Source organism: Dermacentor andersoni, chromosome 3 (assembly GCF_023375885.2).
Source record: "Dermacentor andersoni chromosome 3, qqDerAnde1_hic_scaffold, whole genome shotgun sequence".
Taxonomy (NCBI): domain Eukaryota; kingdom Metazoa; phylum Arthropoda; class Arachnida; order Ixodida; family Ixodidae; genus Dermacentor; species Dermacentor andersoni.
Window position 1 is genome coordinate 147107450 of NC_092816.1, and position 9669 is coordinate 147117118.

At 47.8% G+C, this 9669-nt stretch overlaps 1 protein-coding gene across 1 annotated transcript; it reads right to left on the reverse strand.

Annotated features, from left to right (window-relative positions):
• Positions 1-2530: 2530 nt before the first annotated feature.
• Positions 2531-9190, reverse strand: LOC140216786 (uncharacterized). The gene is made up of 5 exons (XM_072287334.1): positions 8264-9190; positions 7490-7620; positions 7338-7407; positions 7137-7246; positions 2531-6383 (listed from the first exon to the last, which is right to left on the reverse strand). Exons 1-5 carry the CDS (start codon positions 8367-8369, stop codon positions 6171-6173), a joined length of 630 nt encoding a protein of 209 aa, XP_072143435.1. The 5' UTR covers positions 8370-9190; the 3' UTR covers positions 2531-6170.
• Positions 9191-9669: the final 479 nt, after the last annotated feature.

A 9669-nucleotide genomic window follows, 5' to 3' on the forward strand; every position in this document is an offset into this window, starting at 1 on the left:
CTGGTAGAACAGATTGATGTAAGTTCTGAAATATATGTGTCCACCCTTTCTTTAGCGCGACCTGTTCCATCTGTTAGGTTGTTTAAAGCACAGTTGAAGTCTCCGGTCAGGATAAGGTGTTTCCTTTCTTAGAATAAGGTGTTCAGGTTCTTCTAAAAGCTACCCATTGCAGGGCTTTTAAGTTGTGCGTAAATGTTTACAAGCCTCAATTTCTACGTTTGGTACTCGAAATCGAGTACTACCATTCGACCTTCTGGGCCAAAGCTGAAGTGGCATCCGTTAAGGAGTGACCAGTTTAGTAATATAATACCTGCCCCACACGCTTGGTGCGTAGGGAACGAGAAAAACCTTTAGCCCGGAATTGCCTTTCAAAGCCTTTAACTCTCTCTAAAGAACCTATGTTTGTTTCTTGGAAACACAAGATGTCAGAGTGTTGTTTTCTAGCAAATCTTGCCATTCTTTTTTTACTTAGCCTCGTTACTTAGTCACCCAACATTCCATGTGACTCTCTTTAGTGGCATGACTAAATGAGAAAACAAAACTGTCATATACTGTGTGGTCATCTACGGGTTTATTTAACTCAGTTTACCTAGTGTGGTTTTACCTGTAAACCTGTCGCGGTTGTTCGAACGGTTTATGCTCAATTACTTAGCCCAGTCGGCTTTCAATTGTTCGGTGTGTTACTTTTAAGGGAAACACTACCCTTCTACGTGAAGTGCTCGCACCCATCGGGTTATGTACGTTATATTACATCGGAAATGCTAACCACTCAGATGAACGACATATAGCAACGTACCTGTTCCGTAAAGAGACTCGCATACACGTAATACACTAATCGGCAACATGCGCATTCCTGAATGTGTGGCATGACCCGATACATTGTAGGAGAATGCTGTGTAGGTGAAGAATGATAGGCCGGCAGCACGTTGCGGCGACCGACCTACTGGTATGAGCAGCAGTTCACCGGAACCAGCCATTCAAAATGTCACAATTGATTCAGAAAAGCTAGTGAACACATTGCGCTTGCCGAAAGATGCTTCCTCCGGCATGTCTGAATAAAAAAAAACTCATACCTAGCTTAATACATCCGTCTCCTTGCAGTAAAGCTGAGCACATGTCTGCGCAAGTAACTAGCAGCTCAAGTAAAAAAAAAAGGAGTGGGGAAGGGGACATGCAGTATCAACATAACTGGTACTCCGGCGTAATTTAACTTCAAAAGGGCGTTACACCCGAAGAGACAGCATTTTGCGCATACTGTGCTGCCGCAAGCAGTTCTTGCCCTAACAAATAAGGATTGTGTGTGGCTTTTCACAACCATATCGGGATCAACAAGGCGGCTCCTCGAAACGGCGAATGAGCCCAGTGCTGGTCTTAGCAGGTGTTCAGTACGCTGGGCCATTCCGAGGACTGCGCACGCCTCAAGTAACTTCTGATGGATGTGCATGTGAAAGTAAATAATGTATGCAATGCGTGCACCTAACTTACTCTATTCGTCTCCGTGAGGTGGCGCTGAGATCAATCTTGAGCAAGTGACTAGCTGCCCAAATGTGAAAAAAAAAAAGGAATACCCCCCCTGAAACGCTTGCAGCTGGTGCTGCTGGTGCTGTAAGCTCGCTGCGCAACTGCATAGGGAGCTGTTTCTATAGGCCTAATTAGTAACAAGGTAGAAGACTACCGCGAGAAAATGAAAAGCGTAAACGTGGTTGTCGCCCACATAACTAGTAAAAGTCACTGTCGTCTGCGTCCATCGGATCGATGTCCCCTGGTATACTGCCGTGTTGCCCGCGCGTTAAACCCTCCCATTCAGTCCCCAGCTGACCACTCTGTCTGTCGTTCAGCACTGTGGTGTCGCCTTGGTTTCTTCGCGCTCCCATGCGCACGCTCCGTTCCCCCTCCCTCAGCGTCGGAGGGGACCCCTGTTGCCGTGGTCGGGTGTTCCGGGCCGCTGTGCCTGGCTTTCGTCTTTGTTCTTTGCCCGGCTGTGCCCCGAGTGTGTTCCACGCCGGCTCGGGCCCTAGCTCCTCTTGCGCCTTGGCGATTGTTGTGCTGCTTTGTCGAGGACACGGAGTAGTCGAGGACGAGCGCGCTGAGTTCATCGGACAATTACGACGACGCTTCGACGTCCCAGTCGTCCCTCCCGTCTCTGCTCGTTCCCCAACTTCGTCAGGCGCGCTGTTCCTCTCCCCGCTCCAGTCGCCCTTGGCGGATGTCATATGTCGCTGGCGCGACTGGTGGCTCCTGCTGCGCAATAAAATGCGTTCTGGGAAGCCGTTCCTGTCCTTGTGTGTCTTTTTCGCTTCCTGGTTCATGATTTGTTCGTACCGCCATACCTCCGCGTTGTCCTGTACTTAAGCGACTGTTGATTTCTTACCCGTCGTCGTTGCCTTTCTTGTCCCACCACAGGCTCTCGTTCTCCTTGCTTCATTCTGCTGTCTTGTTTCCTTTCCTCTTGATCCAGGTGTCAGTTCAGAATCCTGCTGCAACTGTCTTTGCCACTGCGGCATTTTTCCGTCGTCCCCATGTTGCGCTCGTTCCCGGTTGCCGTGGCCGCCATTTTGTGCAGCTGCGGTGTCGCCTCCTAGCTGTTCGTCGCTGTGCTGGATCGGAGTCTTGGTGCCAGCGTTTTCCTTGTTTTCCGGGTGTTTTTCCTGCGGGCCCTGCGATACCATCCTCTGTGCGGAGTCTTGTATCGCAGAACGCTGCTCCTCTCCTTCCCTGCTGTTGTGGTCCCTTTGTTGGGTCCGAATGGCTGCCCTCAGAGGCGTCAACCTCCGTTGCGTTTTCTTGGCTTCCATCGCCCTTCCAACCGGCGCACAGAAAGTGAGAGAGGCATAAAGGAGAGATGCCTCGACCTGCACCACTAATGTATTGCAGGTGTGAAGAGAAAGTCGACTATCATAATATAAAAAATAAGGGGATGAACCCAAATGGTTTAAAAAAAAAAAGGAATAGAAAGTAGAAAAGAGAAAAGAAGTAATAATCATCACCGTCGGCGAAAGCACAGCGGGGTGGTGCGGGATTTATTGAACATTGATTTACATAAATATTTCATTGTCTTGATTACAATTTACGTCTCCTTGAAGTCTTGAGGCTTGCTTGCCTTGATTTCACTTGAACTTCAAAGGATCTTGCTTCGAAGAGTTGAACACGAAGAGGTTTGTTGTCTCCCGCTCTTCTTGGTTGTAGTATAGGATATTTCCAACCTTAAAGATGTAAAGCATTTGTGTTGAATTCTTTTCTGCAGGAATTATTCTACAATATTTTAGGAGTGGCACAAGTGATCCCTCGAATTTTATGGAGTGAATGATGTAGGTAGGAATGAATTTTTTGTACCTGATGTCGGACGAAAGTGCGTCTTACACCTAGCCCTTCCGGGGTTCGGTTCTCCTTCCGTATGACATCAGGTCTGTGTATCAACTGAATAGTCTTGTGAAGTGAATTAAAATTACGTGATTTAGCAAAATTAAATTTGTGTGATAGTGCGTGCAATTATCTTTGTTATTTCCTCAATAATTTCAAGAGTTTCATTGTTTTTTATTATTTCTGGTTTCCTTTGTTGTGGGTTATTTCCAATAAGCTTAACTAAATTTTTCGTTGGGTGTCTGTGATTCTGTCGGACAGTCGTCCACTTCCATGGCAGCCATTCTGTATGAGATTTACTGGCTGTTCAGTCCACACTTGCGTGCGCGCCACCGCAGCGGCGACACGCCAGCGAGCAGGTCTCTTCCGGGTGGCCGTAAATGCCGAACTTCCTGCAAAACGATGTCTGGCACTGTGCGTTGTGATGCCCTTTCGGGCTAGCACCGACGACATACCCGGCGGACGCCGCAGTACTCGAACGTAGCACGATACCCATTTACTCGGGCCAAAATCAGGAGAGGCTTGTATGCCTTCATGTCCATTTTGAGGTACATTGTGCCCGTACGTATGCTGGGCCCGTCCTTGTACCGCGCTTCTTCAATTCTCAGTGTGGTTCCGAACATCTTAAGGCTTGCGGCTACTTCATTGTCCGAGATGTAGCTCGGAAGATGCATACAGGTTACACTGGCGACTTGTCTTGCTACAGGGAGTTGGGGTACTACTTGGTCGTTTGGCCAGGTCGTAACACATACGCGTCTATTGAAGTAATCTGTTCTACCAGTTTTTTTTTTAAGTTCTGAAATATATATTTCAGGCCTTTCTTTAGCGGGACCTGTTCTATCTGCTAGGTTGTTTAAAGCACAGTTGAAGTCTCCTGTGAGGATAGGGTGTTTCCTTTCTTAGCATAAGGGGTTCAGCTGCTTATAAGAGCTACCCATTGCAGGTATTTTAAGTGATGCCTAAATGTTTAGAAGCTTCAATTTCTCCGTTTCGTACTCGAATTCGAGCACTACCATTCGGCCTTTTCGATCAAAGCTGAAATGGCATCCACTGAGGAGCGACCAGTTCAGTACTATTGTACCTGCCCCACGCTTAATACGTAGCGAACGAGAAAAAAACCTTTAGCCCGGAATTGCCTTTCAAGGCCTTTACCTTTTTCTAAAAAATCTGTTTCTTGTAAACGTAAGATATCGCAGTGTTGTTTTCCGGCAAATCTTTCCACAGTTTTTTTTTACTTAGCCAGGTTCACAGTCACCTAACATTCCATGCAACTATATTTAGTGGCATGACTTGGTGAGAAAACAAAACTGTCATATACGTTGTGGATATTTACGGATTTATTTAACCCCGTTTACCTGGTCTGATTTTGCCTGTAAAGCTGTCGTGGTTGTTCTAATGGTTTATGCTCAAATGCTTAGCTCAGTCGGCTTTTAATTGTTCGGGGTATAACATTTAAGGAAAACACTACCATGCTACGTGAAGGGCTCGCGCCCATCGCTGCAGGGTTGCGTACGTTATAATACAACGGAAAAGCAAACCACTCAGATTAACAACATATAGCAATGTAGCTGTTCCATAAAGAAACACACATACACGTAATACACTATTCCACAACATGACTATTCCTTAATGGGTGGCATGACCCTGTACATTGTAGGTGAATGCTCTGTAGATGAAAAATGATTGGCCGGCTGCAAGATGCGGCGACCGACCTACCGGTAGGAGCAGCTTTTCGCCTGAACCGGTCATTGAGAACGTTACAATTGGTTCACAAAAGCTAGTGAGCCTTTTGCACTTGCCGGAAGAGGCTTCCTCCGCTATGTGTACATTAAAAAAAACTAATACCCAGCTTAATACATCCGTCTCCTTGCACAAAAGCTGAGCACATGCCTGATCAAGTGACTAGCTGCTCAAACTGTGAATGGGACACAGTGTCAGAGTTTGCCACCAAGCCAAAGTGACCACCCCACCAACTGGCGGGTAGCCCGAAAAAGCCTGTTTGAATCGGGACTGCAACGCGGGCAATTGAGAATACTGAATTATGCTTGAAAAATTAAATGCACGACATGAGCGCCATTTTAGAACTGAAATTGTATCGGAACTGCGCGGTATTACATAGTTGAGCAAAAAAAAGTTGCCCTTACTGTAAGGTAAAAAGAAAGAATAGAGTCATTTTCTAATATACGTGGATGCATTAAAAGGCGCCTGGCCTCTCATCTGCACAGGCACACACACATAGCACAACAAAGTCGCAGCAATAACAAAAACAAACTCCCACAAGTATTTCAGAAGTCGCGACACAAAACCTAGTGCACAGTCGAAGTTCTCAAGTGCCCTTATATGGAATGCGATGTTTTTGAAAGCATACAAAAAAGACAACCTTTGGTGCTTGTTTAAACATATTCACAATAGATACCCTTTGCTGCTTGTTTAAAACTATACACAACAACCTTTGCTGCAGATTTAAAACTATACACAACACGTTTTGCTTCAGATTTAACACCATACACACATTTCGCTGTAGATTTAGAACTATACACAACACCTTTTCCTGCAGGTTTAAAACTATACACAACAACCTTCGCGTCAGATTATTAAAGAAAGATCCACAGCAGACTTTAAAAAAAACTGCAACAGCCTTTGCTGCAGATAAAAAAAAACAACTGCAACAGCCTTTGCTGCAGATAAGAAAGGAACACAACAGCCTTTGCTGCAGGATAAAAAAAAAACTGCAACAGCCTTTGCTGCAGGTTAAAAAAACTGCAACAGCTTTTGCTGCAGATAAAAAAATGATTACAAAATTTTATAAATTATTGTACAGGCCGCTGCAGTTCCACAGCAATGGCCCGCGAAACTGTCCGCACGCTGCACAGCTCCTGCAACGCCTGGCCCTGTTGCTGCAGGATGGCCTCCAGGGCTGAAGCCTGCCGGTCTGCAGCCTCCCTGTGCAGCGTGGCCTCGGTGGCCAGCTGTTCCAGGGCCACGGCCTGGCGGACGGCCGCATCCCAGAACTCCGCAATCAGCTGGAAACGAAGAAATACGTCGCCAATGGCACCTCGGAATTCTTCGCTACCGACACTTTGCTGGGAGTTTGTTTATGGAGTGTCTCATCGTGCACAACACTTTTCTCTCCGCTGAAACTCCACTGACCCAGGGGCATCCGTCAATGGTGCCGAGTTCAGCGCACAACCAATTCTCCTTGTTTGGACACACCATAGTGGTGCCATAATTCATTTTCTGTCACCTCCTAAAATGCATCTCACACCTCCAAGCACCTCTTCGTAAGAAGAAACCAAACAGCCCTTTTCAGGGCTACGCACCAGTTTGCCTGGCGGGCGGTTGTGCAGTATTAGCGATTCTCTCTCCTATATACTACATACCCCAACCAATGATCGAAGAACGCGTGCAGATGCGACGTTATAATTGCAAAAATACACATTTGTGCTTGGTGACTATGCTGAGAATTCAGTTCCTTAGATACTTAGGTTTGTTTTTCTGTAGGGGTGTGCAAATAGTAAATGTTTGGTACGAATTAATTTAAGAAAATACCCAATAGAAAGACACTCCATCGAATATTGTAAAATAGCAAATATTCGTCCACCATTCTCCTTATTTTTCATTTGCCTACATTCACTATAAAGTTTTGTTTAATTTCAAGGCAGAATAGCTGTTTCTTGCACTTCAAAGTTATTGAAAAAAATTTCTCGGCTACATCCATTTGCATCCTATCACTTTTTGAGATATATCCGCACTACACAGAAATAGTATCCACGAACCGTGTTGGTTTGCTGCTGCTGCTCACTGTTCCGGGTGTGCAGCTCCACTAGACGGAGTGCCTCACGGGCTCCCGCCGGCGGCACTCGGCGACGCCTTTGGCGTTGTGGTGCTGAAAGCATACAAGCATCACATGCTGATGGGTGATTCCATTAAACTGTTCATATTGGTACAGCTAACAGGACAAGGTGACCCCAACTTACGAGCTCGGGCACTCAGGTACTCCTGGGTCGCATGCTCCTCGGCCACACCATCGGCACCGCGTGCAACGTTCTGAAAAGCCCGTTCAAGACACTGCTTTATGGACACCGAATGCAATAAACGAAAAAAAGAAATGCGAGGTGTGCAAATTCACCTGCAAGCCACTGGTGCCGAGCGTCTCGCCAACCGAAACTGTAGGCTGGGCGGGCAATGGTTGCATGGGCTGAGGGCGTCGGAAGTCTCCAGCGAGAGCTCGCGCCTTCAGGCTCTCATCTGGGGGACCAACTGTAAGCATGTGTTGAGAATGTGTCACAAAACTTCTCTGCACGCATAACTATGTTTGTACCAACAGCTACTAATCATAACTGCTACGGTTTAATGTAGCGAGTCTGCACGTAATAAGGGCAGTGGCGCAGCTAGAATTTTTTTTTTTCGAGGAGTGTTTGAAAACATGGCATGCTATGCACATTAAGACCTTCGAGAATGGGGTGGGCGGGCGTGTTTGGTGCGCCAGCCACTGGCTATTCCCCTCAGTCGATGGTCTCAAATAGTTTCGAGCACGTAGGTTCCTCTAAGAGGCCTCAAAATCTAAGTTCACGGGCGTGCTTTCAATACTCCAGATTCGACCGTCTCCGACAAAGTTCTAAGCAACACCGCCCTAGTATGTCAACTACCCTTGGGGCCAGGTGACCCTTTCCTAAAGGTTTTAGGCAAATGAACCCACTTTTTACCGTCTCGACGCGACACGCAAGCGGATATTTTCGCCTAACGTGAGGTACACACCGTGTCATGACAAACGACACACCGTAATACGCTTTTTGTCAGCGTAGACCGCGTCGCATTGAACCTCGCTTGCCGAATTTCTGACGGTCACAAAGTGCTAGTTCCCAACGCTTAGCCGATAATAGTATTCTAAGCCAGTGCTTACCGCTTCCGACCGCCCGTACACAGCGACTCGCCCACCATCCACCCGCGCGGTTCCGGTTAGCTGCAGGATGCAGCCGTAGAACCCGGCGAGCTGACCGCCTCCGCATCCCCTGTAAATAACAAACCGAGCGTATGAGATGACCCGCTGAAACAACTGCGCGCACACTCGCCTTTGCTGCTGCCTGACAAGGGCCAGCGCCTGGTCCGCTAAAAGCGCTGCTTCCGCCAGAAAGAAGGCCTGCCGCTGCTGCACGGTCTTGCGTGCAGGGCCTTCGGCTTCCAGTAGCGCCTTCGGCTGGGCCCTCAGCGCCTCCTTGTCGGCCTTTGTGAGGGATGGCCCCAGCGGATACGATGACGTCACGAGGGCGGGCTGCTCCTCCATAAAAGACAGGAGCTCCCTCTGACGCGCCGAGACCCGGGGGCCGAGCGGCACATTTCTGTGAGACGACATCTTGAAAAGTGCGCCTAGTAGACCGCTCTTTCTTTTTTCTCGCGCTATGCGCAACACTACCTAGCGACCTTGCACAAAAACTGATTCTAATAAATTGTAATAGTCGTACACATTACTGTTTGAGGACGTGTTTAAGTTTCAGAATAAGAAATAATTCTTTTCATAGAAACATGTGATTTATTAGAAAGTGAAAACCATTTCGGTTTATAGTATGTGGTCCCCAAGCAGACCACAGACGAGGCAACGCAACGTCCGGGGAGGGCACCGCTTGCTGATTGGCTGCATCTCCGTCCCCTTGTCACAAATTTTGCATGCTGCGAATTTGTGACGTTGCAGCAACCGAACAGAACGCGTATCGAAGAAAAATCCCCGATCGCGCCCCTGGACGAGGTCTTTGTTCGGAACGAAGGACGGCAGAAAGAAGCAGGTTATGTTGGTGACCTGCGGGCCGACGGGACCGACAGGACAACGCTCGCCACCGAACGCTGGCCACCGATGACAAGGCAGCCAGCATCGACGATTAGAGTCATTGGAACCGTGTTCTTGCCGGCGACTTGGAAGTTGAGGCCTCCCATGTGCTGAATGCAGTAGACCTCGAGAGGCCAACTATTGAGGCCGTCGCGTCGACGACGGTCTCGAGACCATCGTAGGGACAACGACATCGAAGACTTGGGCCTTCGAGGGAGTCCTCGACGCTGTATGTGCCATGGCGTCAGAAGTGGACGTCCCCTACGTGGAACACGCAGGGACGTCAGCAGAAACTCTTGTTCCGTTCTTCTTCTTTAGTAAAAGGCGAATAAGGAATTTTATTCGTAACTCATGTACATCAATCAGGTTCCAGTCAGGTTACAATCATCGGATTCACCGCCAGGTTCCAGACAGGTTGAAACAAACTAATCCACATGGCATATCACAAGTGTATACACCGATGTGGCAGGTTCTATAGCCCTGCCTGT